The sequence below is a fragment of the Ovis canadensis genome, chromosome 23 (assembly GCF_042477335.2).
Source record: "Ovis canadensis isolate MfBH-ARS-UI-01 breed Bighorn chromosome 23, ARS-UI_OviCan_v2, whole genome shotgun sequence".
Lineage (NCBI taxonomy): Eukaryota > Metazoa > Chordata > Mammalia > Artiodactyla > Bovidae > Ovis > Ovis canadensis.
Window position 1 is genome coordinate 52480587 of NC_091267.1, and position 23186 is coordinate 52503772.

Genomic DNA, 23186 nt, shown 5'->3' on the forward strand with positions numbered 1-23186 from the left:
CCATCAGAAAGGAGTTTTCCTTGGTCTCTTTCTGTTGGTACTTTCCAAGAATGTAAGAAATTGAATTCTTACTGCCTGGAGAAGCAATTTTTAAGGAGCCTGACTCAATTCATTTATACCAAATCTATTAAACTCCCTCCTTCATATTAATTGTAAAGATCAGGGTCCTGCCAATGAAGAAAAAAGTCAAGATGGAAGAAAATAGAGATGGGATGTAGATAACACACTTCTTGTTTGAAAGTTTACAGCATAATCAGATACTTTGAAGAAGGGCAAAAGATTTGGTGAAAAGTCTCACTTAAATATTTTCTGAGTTCTAATGCATGAGGATTATTTCATTTCACAACTGTTTAAAAATTGTTTAATCATTAAAATCCTGCAAGTGGACATTGTAACATGCAAAATAAAGAGCCGAAGAGAACCATATTCATTACTACTAACCATGAAAATGCTCAGATCCTATCCCCAGAACCTGCTTTGACTGACCAGACACTGCTGCATAATACATGTGAATTTCCTTCAGATGTAATGAACACAATCGCTAAAAGCCTTTTGTAGAATTAAACAAAAGTTTTTAAAAGATCACATTACGGAGCATAGTAGGTGTTTTCTGGTGTGTGTTTTATTTGATCGTGTAGCTGTCTCAACGTCTGCATAATTTTTGTTTTCCAAATCATTGATTCAAGTTACTGACATTTTCCCCACGTCCAAAAAGATGATCAGCCATCAGTGACATAAAAGACCAACAAAAGCAGCTGGCGACTCAATTGTGAGCCAGAACAGAAATGAGAGGCTGACTTTGGTTATATTCTAACTGGAATAAAATCATGCCCTTTCCTTTGATGGAAAAAACAGAGTCAAGACCCTGGGTAGCTGTTTTTCTAGTCTCTGTGACTAAGCATGATAAGCCCCCTGAGGGCAGGGGTCATGTCTGTTTTACAGGAGCCCAGGTCTGGCACAGAGTGTTTGCCTCATAAATAATTAACAAGAACCAAGCTCTGGGACTTGCCTGGTGGCTCAGGTAGTGAAGAATCTGCCTGCAATGTGGGAGAATTGGGTTCGATTCCTGGGTCAGGAGGATACCCAGGAGAAGGGAATGACAACTGGGAAGGGAATTCCAAATATTGGAATGGCCCACTCCAATATTCTCACCTGAAGAATTCCATGGACAGAGGAGGCTGGCGGGCTATAGTCCATGGGGTCGCAAAGAGTCAGACACGACTGAGCAACTAACACTTTACGACTTTTTTTCAAGCTCTGGGAATTCAGAAAGAAGCTTCAGAGAATGGTCTTGAATGCTGGGAGCACAGAGCAATCATTAAGCTCTGGACCACCCGGAGGGCGGTCAGCAGCAGCAGCTGCTGCCATGGGAGCACTGTCCAGACTGGCCCTTCTTTGCCATCATCCCCACCCCTGCCATCTGCTGCGCACGGTTAGAGATCATGAAATGGGATAACAACCAGAAAAGGGGTGGAGGACTGATTCTGGGCTGTCTGGGACCTTTGCTCACACCCACCCACCTCCCGCTGCACACATCCTGGTACAGGAAGACAACAAGCCAAGAAAGATGCCTGGAGCACTTGCCCTGGAACCTCCCTTCCCACCGCCCTCCCCTCTGCACCCCCCTGCCCCAACCCCCAGTTCATTCCACACCTGCTCTCTGCTCCCTGCATTACATTCTCTGGCTGCCTAACCTAGCTCTTCACCCATAGACATTTTTTTTCCACCTTTCCGATGTGCACAAAAGTCACAATAGTGCTGTGGACCCTGGTACTGAAGATGATGCAGCCTGGCTAGGACAGCCCGGGAACCAATGAATGAGACAGACCAGGCTCTGGAGGGCCACCGCCTCTCACTGTCCTGCCCTGAGCGAGAGGCAGTGCTCTTGAGGGCTCCCTTTCAAGGGAGGCACTGCCTACTGGGACCCTGAGGGCCACGCACCACATCCAGAAGCCGTCGAGGTCCACCTTGGAGAACTGTCCTCATCAGCAAGATGACAGCAAAGAGCAATAAACAGAACGGCCCGCTCAGACAAAGCAGAGAGGGGCCCGATGACTGCCGCGTAAGCCGAAAGCGCTGGTCTCCCATGAAGTGACCGCGACACGGAGGATCTCAGAGCAGAGACCACCAGGGGAACAGCTCCGCAGACAAAGAGAGAACTGGTGCTGTGTGCAGACCTCAGATGCTCTTCAGACACAGAAGACCAACCTTTCCAGCAGTGCCTTTGATGGGGGGCAGGCCTGGCTGCCGCACAATGTTCAGAACATCCTAGCCTCAAGCCAGGAGATATGCCAGCAGCCAGGGCCAGCTTCACGGGCATGTGACTGAGGCAGTCACATGGAGCCCCACCTTCAGAAGGCTCCTGTGCTGGATTTAATGCTCTGCTGTTGCTGCCTTAAAAGTCTTAACAATCATATCAATGAACTTGAGTTCTGTAAGTGAAGTTGGATGGGATGATAGAACAGAGACCGGCCCAGAGGAGATCCACGCAACACATCATTCTCAGCCACCCCATATGCATCTTTGTGTATCTTCAGTGATGCCCCGTGAGCACAGAACTGCAACGGACCATGATATGTGTCCCCAGGTGGCGTAAGTGGTAAAGAACCCACCTATTAATGCAGGAGATGTAAGAGATGTGGGTGCAATCCCTGGGTCGGGAAGATTCCCCTGGAGGAGGAAATGGCAACCCACTCCAGTATTCTTCCTGGGAAATCCCATGGAGAGAAGAGCCTGGCAGGCTACAGTCCGTAGGGTCACGCAGAGTCAGACACAACTGAGCAGGTACCTGTGATATGTATGAATTCAGTGAGATGCAAGGCCCCCAGGCAAGCACTATTGTGTTTTGTCTACAATAGAGGGAGGGGTTGAGTGGGGCAGCCACACTTGCTATTAGAACCACAGCCTGCTTAGAACCCAGGAAGAAGGCAGTGATGTCTGTGAGATGGGCATGACCAAGGGATCACATTCTTTTTCATTCCTACCACTCCCCTGTATTAGGCAACAACCTAAGCTGAAAACAACAACCCAGAAGGAGAAGGAAAGACAGGATGATCCTTAGTTCCTTTTTATCAGGCCCTCTTGAGTCATCAGGAGCATCAGGTCAGTGTTGGTAGAACATGAGCATATCATGGAGTGACATAGAGACAGTTCAGTAAGTTTTGTGCAGTGTTTCCACTGTTCTGGTCAGAATATATGTGTGTTGCTGTTGTTGTTTCATCTCTCCACCATGTCTGACTCTTTTGCAACCCCATGGACTGCCAGGCTCCTCTGTCCATGGAATTCTCCAGGCAAAAGTACTGGAGTGGGTTGCCGTGCCCTACTACAGGGAATTGTCCCGACCCAAGGATGAAACCCAGGTCTCCCGCACTGCAGGCAGATTCTTTACCATCTGAGGCACCAGGGAAGACCTAACACAGTGAATAAATATGTGCAATTACCTAAAGTATTTATGTCCCACCCCTCCACACCCCTTCCACACACACCAACCTTGGCATTCTCAACATCCCAGCTCCATTCCCACTAAGGCTACTAAAGGCCTCTCTCCCCAGGGGGTAATGACTCACACTAAGAGCTCTGCTCTAAGGCACTGGGAGGGAGAGCAGCTATGCCTGTTCTTTTTCCTGAATTCCATTCTCAGGGTCTTGAGCTCCACCCTACTATCATTGCCCCAAAGGCACGAGAAAGAACACATAATGAACCTTTAAAAGTTGTCCTTCTTGACGTAAGTTAGCTTTAGAGCAAAACAACTATTATGGATTTGTATAGCATGGCCTGATTGGTGGTGAAATAGTTTATTCTGAACCATGAGTCAGATTGCAATTAAGTCTATAGGGCACTTCATTCCAAATTCCCTGGCTAGGGGTGATCAAAATCTCATCTACTATACTGCAATAAAGACTGGATTTCACTTTTTACTCATGAAACAATGTAAATTTAAATGGGAAGGCAAAAAAAAAAAAATTACATAAGAACATCAGAAATAAATTCCATGGAGAGAAAAATGAACTCCTATCAGACAACACAACACAGATGTGGACTCGATGAAGGCCTCTTCTCTAAATACCAAAGAGATCATTCAAACATAGTGCTCAGATGCCTTCATAATCTGAATATATTTCACATACTGAGACTTAAGGTCTACTGGAAGTCCACCATCTTGGACACAGTTGGGCCTAATCACTTTATGTCGTGCCCTTGGGCTATGTCATTCTTGAAAAGGTTGTGCCCTGCCCCCTTCCTGTCTCATTCCTAACAAGATTTACAAAGGACCAAAGATAATGTTCAAAGAAGAGTATCTAAGAATTTGTGTGTGACCAATGACATAAGGTCACAAAATGGGAACTTAAGGCTCCAAGAAAAAAAAAGGCATAGAGAAGGTGAATCAATATCTCAAATCCCAAAATATCAATTTACCCTAAGTAGCAGTTAAACATGAAAAATACAGCAAATATTAAAGTATACCTTTACCAGAAAATCATCATTCAGATTTAATTTTAGAGACGATTAGAATCATTCAGATCAGCAAGACAGCCATCTGCTTTCAAGCACGCAGCTGTGCGCCTCTGAACAGCAACTTTCCATGATTCATAACTGATTCATCCCAGGATGCTCTGATATCTGCTTTATCATCAGTTCAGCTTCTCACAACATTTCACTTCAAAGTTTCATAACCTCCATCCAGGTGACACGGTGAACCAGTAAGGCAGTCTTTCACAGAGAGAATCAACTGTATAGCTCCCCAAGACTGAGGACTCAATCGTGAAATCATATACATGCACTGCTGCTGCTGCTAAGTCACGTCAGTCGTGTCCAACCCTGTGTGACCCCACAGACGGCAGCCTACCAGGCTCCCGTCCCTGGGATTCTCCAGGCAACAATACTGCAGTGGGTTGCCATTTTCTTCTCCAGTGCATGAAAGTGAGAAGTGAAAGGGAAGTCGCTCAGTTGTGTCCAACTCTTCGTGACCCCATGGACTGTAGCCTACCAGGCTCCTCCGTCCATGGGATTTTCCAGGCAAGAGTGCTGGAGTGGGGTGCCATTGCCTTCTCCACGTATACACACACAAGTGTATGAAATACACATTCTTGGGACGTCCCTGGTGATCCAGTGGCTAAGAGTCCATGCTCCTAGTGCAGGGGGAACCCAGGTTTGACTACTGGACAGGGAACTAGATTCCACATGCTGTAATTAAGACCTAGTACAGCCATATAATGGAGAAGGCAATGGCACCCCACTCCAGTACTCTTGCATGGAAAATCCCATGGATGGAGGAGCCTGGTAGGCTGCAGTCCATGGGGTGGCTAAGAGTCAGACACGACTGAGTGACTTCCCTTTCACTTTTCACTTTCATCCATTGGAGAAGGAAATGGCAACCCACTCCAGTGTTCTTGCCTGGAGAATCCCAGGGACGGGGGAGCCTGGTGGGCTTCCATCTATGGGGTCACACAGAGTTGGACATGACTGAAGCGACTTAGCAGCACAGCCATATAAATAAATAAACAAAATATTTTTAAAAAAATACACAATCTTAGTCATTGCCTTTTAAAACAATCATGTCAGTAATGGCTACTGTTCAATCCCCTGTCGGCCAGGCACTTCAATTTCACCTTCATCACCACTCTGGAAAACAGATATTCTGACCTTCAGCTAACACGTGAACAAATCAGCAAGATAACATGACTTAGCCATGCCACTCAGTGTGGACATGGCAGAGCTGAGCTATTTGCATCCAGGCCAATTGGTCCCCAAACCCAAGCTTCTGCAGCAACTAACTTTGAATAACTGAAATAACTGAAATATTCTCATGAGTGGTATGGAGGAGGAGAGACTATACTTAACCCAGTGCCATTTATTTTCAACCCAAGGAATGTCTTGTATATAGCAATTCAGTTCAGTTCAATCGCTCACTCGTGTCCGACTCTTTGCGACCCCATGAATCGCAGCAGGCCAGGCCTCCCTGTCCATTACCAACTCCTGGAGTTTCACTCAGACTCACGTCCATCGAGTCAGTGATGCCATCCAGCCATCTCATCCTCGGTCGTCCCCTTCTCCTCCTGCCCCCAATCCCTTTCCAGCATCACAGTCTTTTCCAATGAGTCAACTCTTCTCATGAGGTGGCCAAAGTACTGGAGTTTCAGCTTTAGCATCATTCCTTCCAAAGAAATCCCAGGGCTGATCTCCTTCAGAATGGACTGGTTGGATCTCCTTGCAGTCCAAGGGACTCTCAAGAGTCTTCTCCAACATCACAGTTCAAAAGCATCAATTCTTCGGCTCTCAGCCTTCTTCACAGTCCAACTCTCACATCCACACATGACCACTGAAAAAACCATAGCCTTGACTAGACGGACTTTAGTCAGCAAAGTAATGTCTCTGCTTTTGCATATACTATCTATGTTGGTCATAACTTTTCTTCCAAGGAGTAAGTGTCTTTTATTAGTTAATATAAATGCTTTAGAAATGCTAAGGCCCTGTGTAAACCTGTTAGACCTTTTTGCTCTCCACGTAATCTTTTGCCAGTTCTGGCTTTCTACTGTTTCACTCTCCATAACTGACAGCTGCCAGGAGAAGATGAAGAATCCAGCAAGTGTGAAAGGACGGAGCCCGTTTCAGGGTGGTTGAAAGAGTACCTCGTGTCCTCTAACTTGGCAGAAGAGATGCTCAGTACACAGAGATTCTCCTCAAAGGAGACTGGCTTTATCTATTTTCGTCTCTAACTCTAGTGCACAAATTGTTGCTTGAAATGTATTCTAAAATGACGTTGTGTACAGAAATAAGTGCATTTAACATCAAATCTTGGTTCTGAAACCTAAAATTGGTCAGGCGTTCTGCACCTTACCTTTACCATCTGTAAAAATGGGAACAATGACAACTTTGCTCTATGCCTCTTTTAAAACTGACATGTAGAAGACAGCTAAATGGCATGATAACAGTACATCGTGTAAATAGTCATGTCCAGAAATAACAAGCATGTCACGATAACATTTCTGCTGAAAAAAGTGGGAGATGTAGTTATAGAGGCAATGTCTGAGAAGTTATATATATAATATTAACAGTTGCTGCTGGGTAATATTGTGATGTTTATTTTCTTTTTTATTATCTGTTCTTATTAAAATTTCTAGAACTATAACAGTAAAATTTTTCAATTGATGAAATACTGTTGAATTTTAAATGATGATGGGAAATTAGAAAATGCAGTAATTATACAAGAAAGACATCCCGGCAGTCAGTAGCTAACTTACCACCTTTAAAGCTCTACATGTGATTAAAAAGCAAGACCCAACAATATGCTGTCTATAAGATACCCACAGTGGATGCAATAATAAAGGTATTAAAGTAAAGGGATGGACAATAATATACAGATAATTCTCATTATTTATAGTAGTTATATCCTATAAAGTCACTGCAAACAATGAATTAACAAATATGGAACTAATGCTCCCAAGGAAAACACATGGATCAGGTTCCCAAAAGCCTCTTTTCACAACACTGTTGCCAACCGATCAATATATAACTTTGTTTTATTTATGTTTCTGTTTAAAACCACTTTATTATTTACTTCTTTGCTTTTATTTCTTTATGTTTTGGCACCCCCATACAGCTTACTGGATCTTAGTTCCCAAACAAGCTTGGAACTCATGCCCCTGCAGTGGAAGTCTTAACCAGAGGACTGTCAGGGAATTCCCAATGACACCTTATTTAATACATGATGCTGATTTACTAACATTGACCTCAAAACTAACAGCACTATAACTGATGTTTGAATGGAGCTTATCTAATAAATTCCTTCTCCACAAGACACATCACAACTTTATTACACTTAGAACATTAGACAACACCTCAGCATGACAACTGAGGGCCACCTTAAACAGTGAAATCACACACACACACACACACACACACACACACACATACACACACAGCACAAATTTGTAAAAAACTAAATAGACCACAAAAAGCACATTTGTTTATAGCAGGAGAACTGAAATAAAGCAGCAAACCACCACCTTGTTCAACCTCAGCTAGGAATATTTTGGGGGGCTCCAAAATCACTGCAGATGGTGACTGCAGCCATGAAATTAAAAGACGCTTACTCCTTGGAAGGAAAGTTATGACCAACCTAAATAGCATATTCAAAAGCAGAGACATTACTTTGCCGACTAAGATCTGTCTAGTCAAGGCTATGGTTTTTCCAGTGGTCATGTATGGATGTGAGAGTTGGACTGTGAAGAAGGCTGAGAGCCGAAGAATTGATGCTTTTGAACTGTGATGTTGGAGAAGACTCTTGAGAGTCCCTTGGACTGCAAGGAGATCCAACCAGTCCATTCTGAAGGAGATCAGCCCTGGGATTTCTTTGGAAGGAATGATGCTAAAGCTGAAACTCCAGTACTTTGGCCACCCCATGCGAAGAGTTGACTCACTGGAAAAGACCCTGATGCTGGGAGGGATTAGGGGCAGGAGGAGAGGGGGACAACAGAGGATGAGATGGCTGGATGGCATCACTGACTCGATGGAGTGAGTCTGAGTGAAACTCCAGGAGTTGGTGATGGACAGGGAGGCCTGGCTTGCTGCGATTCATGGGGTCGCAAAGAGTCGGACACGACTGAGTGACTGAACTGAACTGAACTAGGAATATGTATGTCAAACAATTCAAATTTTTTTTGCCATTCCACACATGTCTTTGAATGACACAGAAAAAGTGCTGTGAACACTGATTTCACTTGATGTGTTTTACTAATAGCTTTTAGTGAGTAGGAAAACTTATAAATATGGAATCTGTGAAAAACGAGAATCAACTGCACCATGCAAGCAGTACTCAAAGGAAAGCTGGCGTGACAACATGACTATCAGTCAAAACAGACTTCAGAGTAAGAAAAATTACCAGAGATAAAGAGGGACACTACTTAATGATAAAAGAGACAAATCACCAAGAAAACGCAACAATCTTAAATGTATATGCACCTATTAAGAGAGCAGCAAAATACATGAAGAAAAAGTGATAAAACAAAAGGGGAAATGGAAAAATCGAGTTTTTTGCTAGAGGCTTCAACATTCTTCTCCTAGTAGTCAATAGACCAAGTATGCTATCAACTAGAAAAGAGAAAAATGAACAACATCATCACCCAACCATATCAAAATGACATTGATAAAGAACTTCACCTGAAAAGAGCAGATACACAATCTTACCAAGTACACATGATTCATTCACCGAGACAGACAATGCTGTTTCAAAATCAAACCTTACCTAGTTTAAAACAATTGAAGCCACAGAAAACTTTTTTTTCTGACCGTAACAAAATTAAACTAGAAATAAATAGAAAGATATGTAGGTGATCTTCAAATGATTGGAAACTAAACAACATAGATTTCACAAAATTCCAACCAAAATCTCAGCAGATTTTATGTACATATGGGCAAGCTGATTCTAAAATTTATATGGAAAGGCAAAAGGAACTACAATAACCAAATCAATTCAAAAAGAGAAAAACAAAGTTGAAGGACTTCCACTCCTTGATTTTAAGACTTACCATATAGCTGTAGACACCAATATGTATGGTGTTAGTGGAAAGATAAGATGAAAGAAATAAAGAGTCCAAAACTGGGCCCACACAAATATAGTCAAATAATTCTGGACAAGTTACAAAGGTAATTCAGTAGAGAAACAGTGTCTTTCTAAAAAATGGATTAGAAGAGTTGGATATTCATATGCAAAAAAAATAATAAACTTGACCTATAACTGATAGCATATACAAAAATCAACTTTGTTCTAAGTCATGTCCAACTCTTTGCAACCCCATGAACTGCAGCACTACAGGCTTTCCTGTACTTCACCATTTCCCAGAGTTTGCTCAGATTCATGTACACTGAGTAGGTGATGCCATTCAACCATCTCATCCTCTGTCACCCCCTTCTCCTTCTGCCCTCAATCTTTCCCAGCATCAGGGTCTTTTCCAATGAGTCGGGTCTTCACATCAGGTGGCCAAAGTATTGGCACTTCAGCTTCAGCATCAGCCCTTCCACTGAATATTCAGGATTGATTTCCTTTCAGTTCAGTTCAGTCGCTCAGACATGTCCAACTATTGCAATCCCATGGACTACAGCACACCAGGCTTCCCTGTCCATCACCAACTCCTGGAGCTTGCTCAAACTCATGTCCATTGAGTCAGGGATGCCATCGAACCATCTCATCCTCTGTTGTCCCCTTCTCCTCCAGCCTTCAATCTTTCCCAGCATCAATGTCTTTTCTGATGAGTCAGTTCTTCGCATCAGGTAGCCAAAGTATCAGAGTGTCAGCTCTTCAGCATCAATCCTTCCAATGAATATTCAGGACTGATTTCCTTTAGGATAGACTGGTTTCATCTCCTTGCAGTCCAAGGGACTCTCAAGAGTCTTCTCCAACACCACAGTTCAAAAGCTTTAACTCTTCAGCGCTCAGCTTTCTTTACAGTCCAACTCTCACATCCATAATGACTACTGGAAAAACCATATCCTTGACTAGACAGACTTTTGTTGGCAAAGTAATGTGTCTGCTTTTAAATATGCTGTCTAGGTTGGTCATAGCTTTTGACCAACAGTTTTGACCAAGAAGCAATCATCTTTTAATTTCATGGCATCAGTCACCATCTGCAGTGATTTTGGAGCCCAAGAAAATAAAGTCTGTCACTGTTTCCATTGTTTCCCCATCTATCTCCCATGAAGTGATGGGACCAGATGCCATGATCTTAACTTTTTTGAATGTTGAGTTTTAAGCCAGCTTTTTCACTCTTTCACTTTCATCAAGAGGCTCTTTAGTTCGTCTTCACTTTCTGCCATAAGGGTGGTGCCATCTGTATATCTGAGCTATTAATATTTCTCCTGGAATTCTTGATTCCAGCCTTTGCTTCGCCCAGTCCAGCATTTTGTGTGATGTGCTCTGCATATAAGTTAAATAAGCAGGGTGACAATATACAGCCTTGATGCACTCCTTTCCCGATTTGGAACCAGTCTGTTGTTCCATGTCCAGTTCTAACTGTTGCGTCTTGACCTGCATACAGATTTCTCAAGAGGCAGGTCAGGTGGTCTGGTATTCCCATCTTTTGAATAATCTTCCATAGTTTGTTGTGACCCACACAGTCGAAGGCTTCAGCATAGTCAATAAAGCAGAAGTTGATGTTCTTCTGGAGCTCTCTGGCTTTTTTGATGATCCAGCGGATGTTGGCGATTTGATCTCTGGTTCCTCTTCCTTTTCTAAATCCAGCTTGAACATCTAGAAGTTTATGGTTCCTGTACTGTTGAAGCCTGGCTTGGAGAATTTTGACTACTACTTTGGTAGTGTGTGAGATGAGTGCAGTTGTACGGTAGTTTGAACATTCTTTGGGATTGGAATGAAAACTGACTTTTTCGAGTCCTGTGGCTACTGCTGAGTTTTCCAAATTTGCTGGCGTATTGAGTGTAGCACTTTAACACGATCATCTTTTAGGATTTCCTTTAAGATTGATCAAGTTATTATGGAGTGAATGTTTGTTGTCCCTCCAAAATTACTGTGTTGAAGCCCTAAGCTCCTATGTGATGGTATTAGGAGGTGGGGCCTTGAGGAAACAATTAGATTTACATGAAGTGTTGACAGGGAGCATCTAATCCCATGATTCAATCTCAATATAAAATTATAAAACTTTTAAAAATTCTCCCTGACACTGGGTTAGGCAAAAAGTTCTAAGACATCATCAAAAATAAAATCTTTAGAAGAAGCAAACTGATAAATTAGATTGCATCACAATTTAAAACTTTTGCCCTTAAAAATGGTCAAAGTGTTAAAAGAATAAAAAGTCAAGCCACAATTAGATGAAAAATATTTACAAATCACCTATTCAACAACAGATTTGTATCTAGAATATATAAAGAACTCTGAAAATGCAAGTATAAGAACACAAACATCTCCCCACAAAATGGGCAGAAGATTTGAACAGACACGTCATTGAAAGAAGATACAACTTCAACAAGGACCAGCTGTATACCACAGGGAGCTCAATACTGTATAATAACCTATATGGGAAAATAGTCTGAAAAAGGGTGGGTACATATATATATATGTATAAGCTAATCACTGTGCTGTATACTTGAAACTAACACACTGTAAATTACTCTATCCCCATATAAAGTAAAAATTAACTTACAAAAAAAGATGCACATACGGCAAATAAAATTCTGAAAAAAAATTATCAAAATCATTGGCCATTAGGGAAATACAGAATAAAATGACAATGAATACCATTACATGCCTGTTAGAAAAACAACTGGAATTTGTAAACTGCTGATGGTAATACAGAATGGTACAAATTCTGAAGAACATATACCTTCTATAAGATCCAGTAGTTCCAAGCCTAGGTATTAATATTTATAGACTCATGAAAACCTATGTTCACACATAACATGTACAGAAATGTTTATCACAATTTTATTCATAATCACCAAAAATTGAAAATAACCTAAATACACCTAAATAGGTTACACACCCTATGATTCCATTTATATGATATTCCGGAAAAAGCTAATCTGTAAAAGTGGAAAATAAATCAGTGGTCACCAGAGGTTAGGGGTAGGAGAAAAGGGCTGATTACAAAAAGAGTAGCAGGAAAAGATTTTTTGATACAACAGAACTGTTCTGTGGTCATTACACCATTCTATGCATGAGTTATAACTCATAGAATTGTACATCCAAAAAGAGGTCAATTTAACTGAACATAAATGTTTAAAAATAATAAATTAATAAAAGTTATAAAAAAAAAGCCTTTATGCCAACAGAAGAGAATTTAAGTTGGCAGACTGTAAACCTTACAGTTAAGACGCCTGCTATATAATTTATTTATTCATGGATCTCTCAGGAATTGGTAATAGGTTTCTGTAAATAAAGAAAAACTATAACCCTCTTGCAATATATATTTTCTTAAATACTTTTGACAGCTCTCTCTAGAACTATTTTTGCTGAATGTTTTTCAAACTAAACTTAGAAGTCAAGGGGATGTGTGTATACAAAGCCACTTCAGTTGTGTCCGACTCTTTGGGACCCTATGGACTATAGCCCACCAGGCTCCTCTGTCCTGGGGATTTCCCAGGCAAGAATACTGAAGTGGGTTGCCATTTCCTTCTCTGGGGGATCTTCCCAACCCAAGGATCAAACCTGCATCTCCTTCTTGCAGGTGGATTCTTTACCACTGAGCCACCGGGAAGGCCCATGAATGGTATAAGAAGAAGGAAAAGGGTAGAACTGAATTGTCTACCCTGTGTAAAGTGAAAAAAGCACCCAAAGATCCTGCCCAACTTAAGCTCTGTCCCTTATAATCTGTAGATTAACTGAAAGAAGAGAATGCAAAAATATGGTAAGACAGTTATATAAACTTCATTCCACTGTACTCTTGGACTTAAATTGGCTCCATGAATCCCTGTCACTTTTCACCTTGCCTTTAAGGTAAGCAGAGAGGTAGCAGGACAATTCAAAGACAGGCCAGTGTGTGCAGGCAAGGCCAGAACTAGACCTCAGGCTTCTTGCCTCCCTTTGCTAAAATCCAGGAAAGCTACAATGGGTTTTGAAGGACATATATCCACCGACCCAACGAACAGCCCATTGTTAGTTTGTTATTATTTTCATCTTGAATTATCTAACACTTTTAAAATTAATGTTGGTATAATCATAGCACTTGTTTCTGTTCCCTCCCTTCATGAGTGTCAGGTTGGCTTGGAGAAAGCAGTGGGGGAGTGTTTCCCTTGACTTAGTACAAAACATCTGGAGCCCCAGATTAAAGAGATTTAGAAGAGCAATAGTCCTAGAAATGGGACTGTGATGCTGAAAATTTAGCAGGGTTTAAAAAAATAATTCATTGTTCTGATTTTCTTTCAGAATAATGTCACAGTGATCAGTAGATGAGCAGGTAATTGACATAATATTTTTAGCACCCTGTCCTTATCACCCCAAAATGCTTATGACTTTTCAAGAGAAATTCAGAATTGCAGAAATGACCCAAAAAGTGTTTCCCTATGGGTTTCCGTACATATCCTATTCAGGTCAATTTATGCCATCTCTAAGGGTTATAAAGAGATGGCACTAATACAAAACTTGGGGAGAAATGGAAAAATAAAGCCCTATCTACATAGTGGGCTGCTTAAGCCAAGTCAGTCCACTCCAGAAATTCCCCACCACTCATTTCACAACCTTTCACCCACAATCATGCCTTAGGAAAATCCCTGTTCAATCCCTGTTTTGGGAAGATCTGCTGGAGAAGGAAATGGCAACCCACTGCACTATTCTTGCCTGGGAAATCCCATGCATAGAGGAGCCTGGCAGGCTACAGTCCATGGGGTTGCAAAAGAGTCAGACATGACATAGTGACTAAACAACAAAATTAACATCACCCAGCAATCCTAATTCGACAACACCAGTCCATCTCCCATCTTAGAAGTGTAAGAACACTTCCTTTTCGCTATGTCTGACCTTGGACCCAAAGGCAGCTACCCCTGAAAATGGTATAGCATTTTGTCGGGAAGATAGGCCCTGAGGTATGGGGACGTGGGGAGGAAGGGAATCTGGAGTCAGAAAACTCCAGCTGAGGTTGACAAGATTACCTGGAACCACTACCATCCCAGGAGGAGGTAAGCTAGAGATGACACTGCTTACCTCAGAGGGTAATCTGAAGATCAAATGAGATAAAGACCTGAAAAATGCTTTATAAAGTGTTAGTCACTCAGTCATGTAGCCCGCCAGGCTCCTCTGTCTACATGATTTTTCCAGGCAAGAATAAAGAAGTGGGTAGCCATTGCCTCCTCCAGGGGACCTTCCCCACCCAGGGCTGGAACTGGCATCTTCTGGGTCTCATGCAATGCAAGCAGATTCTTTACCTGCTGAACCGTGGGGGAAGCCCCATAGAGTATGCGCTCTACTACTGAGCTACACCCCCACCTATAAAGCATTAGGTAGTTTATAAACATATCAAGGAGCTGCTGTTTCCCAATTTTCCAGACCCTGGGTTGATTGAATGTCCTTCACTGAACAGAACCTGACCCACCTTGAGTTATTTGGGACAGACAGCTTTTCTCAGAGTCACTGCCTGCAGTGAGTGTCCCGACAGACAGACACTCACTCCTGCCTCCTCAGCTGGTTGCGGGGAGGTGGGTGGGGGCAGGGTGAGGCTTCCTTTTCTCCTGTTTTTATCTGAATTTTTTGAAGGCCAGGCTCAACTCTTACCTTTGAAAAAAAAAAGTGCATTTTACCTTTCCTCCCTAGCTAGCTGAGGTCCACAGCCACAGCCACAGCGAATGCAAACCAACCTTTCAAGGTAAAGAATCACAACAAAGTTAAAGACTTTCAGACCTCTCTCTTTTCCTTTCTCCTTCCTGCCGACCCCCACCCCCAAGCGGTCTTCAATGATATTACTATCAGAGCCTGTCCGGAGAGAGAGCTTCCTACATTAACAACGGTCAAGTTTCCCTGCCACTCCCTAACTCGACTGACCTCAGCCGAAACACGCGCCCAAGTCCTTCCTGGGGCGGGAGGGAGGCCGGGACGGTGACTCAAATACACCGGCCCGCCGGTCAACCGCAGGCAAACCTGACTCTTGGCCAACTTGTAGCCACAGACAGCAGCAAAAGCACAGAAGTCCTTCACCGCTAGCTCCAAAAACACACTGCAACCGCCGGCGGCGCCGCAGTGGCAGCCTCGGTACCAGGTCCAATTCTTTAAGGAGTACTCGTCCCTCCTCCTCCCTCCTTCCCACTCCCCGGGCGGCACACACTTCTCCTCTCCAGGAGGTCCCTGGTCCCTCTGCCACTTCTACGGAGGGGGAAGCGACCCTGAAGAAAGTTCCCACCGAAGTAGCCCGAAGCCCACTACTCCGTGCCCCATCCCTCCGCCCTCCCGCTCAGAAGGGGGCGCGTGCTGCTGGCCAAGGCTCCCGTTCTCAAGATGCCGGAGTCCGACGGGACACGGAGGGGCAGGCGGGAAGCAGTGGTGGGTTCTTAGAGGACAGATGGGGCGGGTCTGGGGGAAGAGGGACACTCTCTCTCCCTCGCCGCCGCCCCCCGCCGACCCCGCCACCGCCCGCTCACAAACAGTAACTCCAAAACGCACAGGTGCCCCGTAAGGTAAAGGCCTTTTCTATCGCCTCTCTTCTCTCCCTTGCTCCCCTTCGGACACCTGGTGGAAAAGCAAGGTGCCAGTGTACCTGGAGCGAACACCATGATTTCCTCCAGCCGCCGCGCCCCAAGGTAAGGAGAGACAGACGGGCAGGCGGAAGGTGAAGGGCAGGCCACGGCTTGGGGACCGGTGCACGGCGCGATGGGCGCGGGTCGGGCGGTCAGCACCTCGGACAGCTCTGGCTGCGCGGTCCCGGCCCCGGGCGCTCCGCCTCCACAATGCACCGCTCTGCCCGGCGCCGCGACGCGAGGAGCGGAGGCTGCTGCTCGGTCCAGCTTTCATACCCGCGCCAGCGCGGCGCACCCACTGCCTGGGGAGCAGCACCGCTTCCACCGAGAGGGACCGACGGATGAGGAAGAGAGAAAAGGTAAACGCCCGGCTTCCCGGCAGGGGGCAGCTAATTGCTTCTAATTACCTGCTGTCTCTCGCCTCCCCGTGGATGTTGGACTGACATTTAGGATGTTTGCCCTTTAAAAACTATATATATATATAATTCAAAAAGCTTTACTCTAGAGGCTGACTCGAGTTCTCCGAGTTGGGTCGGCTCAACAGAGGGGTGGGACCCCTCTGTTCAGTTAAGGGGTCCTTGGAGTCCATGACTCTGTTCTCGCCCCCACGTCCCAACCTAATGTCAGAAAGGATGCTGGAAGGAAGAACAAGTTGCGGACGGAGCGTGTGAGGAGTGCGCCGCATCAGGCCCCCTGCTCCCAGGCTGCTCCGAAAGCTCTGAGCTTGGACACCCTCAAGGTCATCGTGTGAGAGACAGCAGGGCTGTCCAGAGCAGAGGAAAGAGGCCTCGGTGAGGTAGGTCTCCTCCACCAACAAACACACACACAACCCCTGTGAAAGGTGGGGCCAAGAGAGTTCCCTTCAGGTGTGAGAACAGCCCCGAGACCAGTCAAGAAACATCAGTGCTTTCCCTGCCTTTATCCAAATGAAAGCCCAGCCAGGTGTACACCCAGTTCTACTCTGAAGTTACCCAGACGTGGCCACCATGCTCACTTCAAGCTTCTAATACACTGCTATTTTAAAACATTTTCTCCTGCCAAGAAGTGCTTGTGTGGTGTGGACAGCCCACACTAGATATTACCCAGCTTGAAACAAATCCATCTGGGTTACAACCCCCAAGCTAGGGTGACATAAGGATCCTCTACACTCAAAGCAAACGTCAGTGGCTTTGAGTTTTAGCCTCTGTTTTTGCAGCTGAGTGGAGTTTTCCAAGAATGAAAGGTGATCCAGGTCATTACCGGTGTTTCACTGGGGTTTCTTCACTTGCACCTCTCCCTAGAAAATGTAGCTTTTCTGAAAACACCAGATTTCTTACTAATTTGGTTGGTGGCCATAAGCTCTACACTCTTTTGGCAAATAGCAAGCATTCAAATGGCCTTACTGGCACTAGTTTTGTTCAAAGCCATCTGATAGATTGCAAATGCAAATAGTTTTACAGCTCTTGGACTACAGTTTGCATGGAGGCATATGGGCAGTCTGAGCAGAAAACAATCAGTACTGCTCTTAGCACCTGGCTCAACGCAGCCTTGAACAGATGGGGCTTGGCTCAGTAGCAACAAGACTCAAGTCATCTGATGGGCAGGATGAAGGGTGTATGCAGGATGTAGTCTTCCCACTTCTTGGGTTATACCAGAAACAGGAAACCAATGATGTTTCACTCTGTCTGCTTTATTACTGACAGAAGTGCAAGACACTATTTGAAATACTCTTTAAACAACTGAAAGACCTCTTTTAACATGCTCAAAAGGTCTCTCTTTCATAAGCTTAAATTTTAATGAGTTTATTCCCTTAGTGCATAAACAATTTACTCTTTATAAAGTTCAAGAAAAAGCAATGGAGTGTAGGAAAATAAAAAAGGCTTGGGAATCAGTCTGCCTCAAATAGAACATCTTCACTGTTTACTAGCTGTGTGACCTTAGATAAGTGACTTAACTGTATTATCTGCAATAGAAGGATTACGGTATCTTGAATGTTTGTTGTGAAGATTAAATGTGATAATGGATTAATGGATTTATTAAGAGCACTGGTGGTTTAGTCACTAAGTCGTGTCCAATGACCCCAGGACTGTAGCCTGCCAGGCTCCACTGTCCATGGGATTCTTCAGGCAAGAATACTGGAGTGGGTTGCTATTTCTGTCTCCAGGAAAAAATAATGGAATGTAGGAAAAGAAAAAAGGCTTGGTAATCAGTCTGCCTCAAGTATTAAACACATTCCAGGAAATTACTGGGAGTGGAGGACACCCTGAAAGTGAAAGTGAAAGTCGCTCAGTCCTCTCTGACTCTTTTCAACCCTATGGACTATACAGTCCATGGAATTTTCCAGGCAAGAATACTGGAGTGGGTAGCCTTTCCTTTCTCCAGGGGATCTTCCCAACCCAGGGATCAAACCGGGGTCTCCTGCATTGCAGACAGAGTCTTTACCAGCTGAGTTATGAGGGGGGACACCCTACAGGAAAGCAAACTAAATATGTTAGATATTCTCCGAACCTGTAATTCTCCGACCTGACTGTGCACCTGAATCCCATGGAGATCTTGTCAAAATGCAGTGATGACTCAGGAGACTGCAGGTGGGCCCAAGATTCTGCATTTCTAACAAGCTCCCTAGTGATGTCCACACTGTAGGTGCTGCTGGTCCATGGGCTACATTTTGAATAGCAAGATGTTGATGTATTAGCATTTAAAAAGAAATTACTTTTAGCACATCTTTTAAAATATTTAGAAACACACCCTTCATCCTGCCCATCAGCTGACTTGCCTCTTGTTGATGCTGAGGAAGGCCCCATCTGTTCAAGCCCATGTCCCTTTTTAGTCAGTCCCAACCCACCTCTGCATGTCCCCAAGTCCCTGATCTGCTTTCTGTCACTATAGCTTTTCCAGCTTTTTCTAGAATTTCATATCAATGGACTCCTATAGTGTGTGCTCTGTGGTGTCTGGTTTCCTTTGCTCTGTACATTGTTGAAATTTACCAATATTGTACCTCTATCTGCCACAATTTGTGTAGCTCAATAGTGTTGATGGACTTCAAGGATGTTTTAGTTTCTGGCTGTGATGAATAAGTTATTGTCAATGTTCTGCATAAGTCTGGGTATGGATCGTGTGCCCAGTCACTCTGTTCTCTGATAATCACCTAGGAGTGAATGAATGGGTCTTAGGGTAAGTATCAGCTTAATGCTAAAAGAAACTATCAAACTGTTCCAGGGTGGTTGTAACACTCTACATTCCCACCAGAGTTCTAGCTGCTCCTTGTCTTATATCTCATCAACACCTAGCATTGTCAGTCCTTTTACTTTTCCGCCTTCTACAGGGTATGTAATGATACCTCACTATGGTTTGAATGTACAGCTGAGAATGCACTAGCCAATGGGATCCAAGTGGTAAAGAAATTAAGCCATGGGGAACTCTCTAAGGAGGAGAGTAAGAGGTCATTCTGGATTAGGAGTTGTGAGGTTGAAAGATGAGTTTCACAAGAGCAAAGTAAGAAAGCTGCCAGGACTGGAGATAGGATTTCTTGGTTTACGGTGGAGACCTGAAGGACAGCAAGGTCTCAAGAGCACCTCCATAATTGACTGCAGAACAATCCCCAGGGAGGAAGTGAGCGATGCAGAGGTCACTTCCTCCCTGGGGATTGTCACTCTGGAAGGCTGGTGGAGAAAGATGAGGAGATAATGGGCCTCACGGCTTGGCTTCCATCAGTGGATGCTGGGCAGGGGCATGGATAGTTAGAACTACTGAGAAGTTGCCAGATAAATCTAAGGAGAAGACAGTTACAAGGTCTTTGAATAAGCCAATAATGCATAACTAGCATGGTAACAGGCTTCTCCAGGGTGGCTCACAAGGTAAAGAATTCACCTGCAATACTTCCTTGGTGGCTCAGACAGTAAAGAATGTGCCTGCTATGCGGGAGACCTGGATTCAATCCCTGGGTAGGGAAGATCCCCTGGAGAGGGAAATGGCAACCCACTCCAGTATTCTTGCCTGGAGAATTCCATGGGCAGAGGAGCCTGGCAGGCTACAGTCCATGGGGTCGCAAAGAGTGGGACATGACTGAATGACTAACACTTTCACTTTCTTTCTTGGTAATTGATTTTTACACCACTTTAAGTAACAACAGTCGACCTTAGGCTAGATCTTACTGCTTCAGAGAGAGACTGACCTGAGTTCAGAAAATAAATAACCACTTTCCTAGCATCTGAATGTTAAAATAAGTGCTTGAAATGCAGAGCAGGGGCTAAAGTCTTGAAAGGTGAGGCTTTCAATCAATTGCCAGAGCAGAGGGGAAAGGTTTGGAGTCCCAGCCTCAAGGTTAAGCTTGTAACATAAATAGAGTCTGAATGAAAAACAGGAAAAAAGCATAGCCAGTTTTGCATTTGTTTTATTTTGTTTGAAAACTCATTCAAACCCCAAAGGAAATATTTTGCATTTATTTTGCTTGAAATCTCCTTCGGGGCTTGGAGGCAAGATTTTTTTTTTTTTTTTTTTAAACAAGGATAGATAAGAAACTGTAGATTTAGCAAGGTCTCCAGACAAAGGGACTGTATCTCAGCCTGCTCCCAGCCCTGGTCAATCCATGGAGAGGTTGGGCCTGTCAAAGGGTTAAATCATGTGCTGCCACAGTTGCTGACCTTCAACACTCCTTGAAGGAATTGAGGGTGGAGAACAGAAATGAGGCACTCTGTACTCAGGGGAAAAGCTGGCGTGACAGGTCTTCAGATGTTCTCAGGAGCTGATTTTATGAGCCCAATTCTTGTCTCTCCTCATATCTAGAAAAGCACTAAAATCCTTCATGGTGACGACTGTTCCTCGTAACTAGCAAAGGCTTCATGAGACGTCACGAGAAACTTTTTGGAAAAATACGTGCTTGATTGCATGTATTCCTCTCTTTACCAAAATCACATGTATACTGACCTTCCCCACTACCCCTCTGGAGCAGTTTCTCAGAGCTATCTGAGGTTGTTGTACAGGTCTTCACATTACCCCAAATAAAACTTAACTCTCATGTTGTGCATTTTTTTTCAGCCAGCAGGCCTCAAGGGGAAATGACTTGAGAACCCAGATGAACTTGGAAAAATCCCAAGATCTTCATCTGACTTCTAAGGGTTTGTAGCTCAGAAAGTCCTCCAGCCTCTTGAAAGTTTCCAGGCTGAGGCTAGAGGGATAATGTACAGATGGCGAAGTGAATGGTCAGGCATGTGAGCTTCAGGGTCACCTTCTAGGCCCCTTCCAGCCCTAGAGAATACTCACACACTCAGAAGGGCTTGGACACATAGGGACAGGTCTCAGGCTCCATCTCAAGATGGGTCTTCAGGTCAGAATAAGGAAGGCTCCAGAGGGACCGGAGGCCATGCAGAGACATGGGTATCTAAGACAATGGACCAGGCATCAAGTTTCAAAAGCAAAGGACAGATAGTCATGCCTCAGTAACTGCCTAGGCAGAGTGTGCTTGCTCGGTCGCTCAGTCATGTCAGATTTGCAGCCCTTTGGACTCTAGCCCACCAGGCTCCTCTGTCCATGGGAGAATATTGGAGTGGGTTGCCATTTCCTTCTCCAGGGGATCTTCCCAAACCAGGGATCAAACCTGCATCTCCTGTGTCTCCTGCATTGAAGGAGGGTTCTTTACCTACTGATCAGGGAAGCAACACCAAAGGCAGAGCAGGTACCTGCAAACTGGACACCCCATCCCCACCCCCTCCCTTTGAGTTTATTTTTTATTTTTGTTTTTTTATAGTTTATTTATTTATTATTTTACAATACTGTATTGGTTTTGCCATACATTGACATGAATCCACCACGGGTGTACATAAGTTCCCAATCCTGAACCCCCCTCCCACCTCCCTCCCCATACCATCTCTCTGGGTCATCCCAGTGCACCAGCCCCAAGCATCCTGTATCCTGTATCGAACCTAGACTGGCGATTCATTTCTTACATGATAGTATACATGTTTCAATGCCATTCTTCAAATCATCCCACCCTCTCCCTCTCCCTCAGAGTCCAAAAGACTGTTCTATACATCTGTGTCTCTTTACTGTCTTGCACACAGGGTTATCATTACCATCTTTCTAAATTCCATATATATGTTAGTATAACTGTATTGGTGTTTTTCTTTCTGACTTACTTCACTCTGTATAATCGGCTCCAGTTTCATCCACTTCATTAGAACTGACTCAAATGTATTCTTTTCAATGGCTGAGTAATACTCCATTGTGTATATGTACTACAGCTTTCTTATCCATTCGTCTGCTGATGGACATCTAGGTTGCTTCCATGTCCTGGCTATTATAAACAGTGCTGCAATGAATATTGGGGTACACGTGTCTCTTTCTATTCTGGTTTCCTCAGTGTGTATGCCCAGCAGTGGGATTGCTGGGCATAAGGCAGTTCTATTTCCAGTTTTTTAAGGAATCTCCACACTGTTCTCCATAGTGGCTGTACTAGTTTCCATTCCCACCAACAGTGTAATAGGGTTCCCTTTTCTCCACACCCTCTCCAGCATTTATTGCTTGTAGACTTTTGGATCGCAGCCATTCTGACTGGTGTGAAATGGTATCTCATTGTGGTCTTGATTTGCATTTCTCTGATAATAAGTGATGTTGAGCATCTTTTCATGTGTTTGTTAGCCATCTGTATGTCTTCTTTGGAGAAATGTCTATTTAGTTCTTTGGCCCATTTTTTGATTGGGTCTTTTATTTTTCTGGAATTGAGCTGCATAAGTTGCTTGTATATTTTTGAGATTAGTTGTTTGTCAGTTGCTTCATTTGCTATTATTTTCTCCCATTCCGAAGGCTGTCTTTTCACCTTGCTAAAGCGATGGGAATACTAGACCACCTGACCTGCCTCTTGAGAAATCTGTATGCAGGTCAGGAAGCAACAGTTAGAACTGGACATGGAACAACAGACTGGTTCCAAATAGGAAAAGGAGTCCGTCAAGGCTGTATTTTGTCACCCTGTTTATTTAACTTCTATGCAGAGAACATCATGAGAAACGCTGGACTGGAAGAAACACAAGCTGGAATCAAGA

General features: G+C 44.0%; 1 protein-coding gene across 1 annotated transcript in view; it reads right to left on the bottom strand.

Annotated features, from left to right (window-relative positions):
- AKAIN1 (A-kinase anchor inhibitor 1) overlaps window positions 1-16291 on the bottom strand; it is a 33018-nt gene extending 16727 nt beyond the window's left edge. Inside the window, exon 1 of the mRNA XM_069568361.1 lies at window positions 16191-16291. Within this exon, the coding sequence (XP_069424462.1) occupies window positions 16191-16206 (16 nt within the window). The 5' untranslated portion in view covers window positions 16207-16291. The remainder of the gene's footprint in view (window positions 1-16190) is intronic.
- Window positions 16292-23186: the final 6895 nt, after the last annotated feature.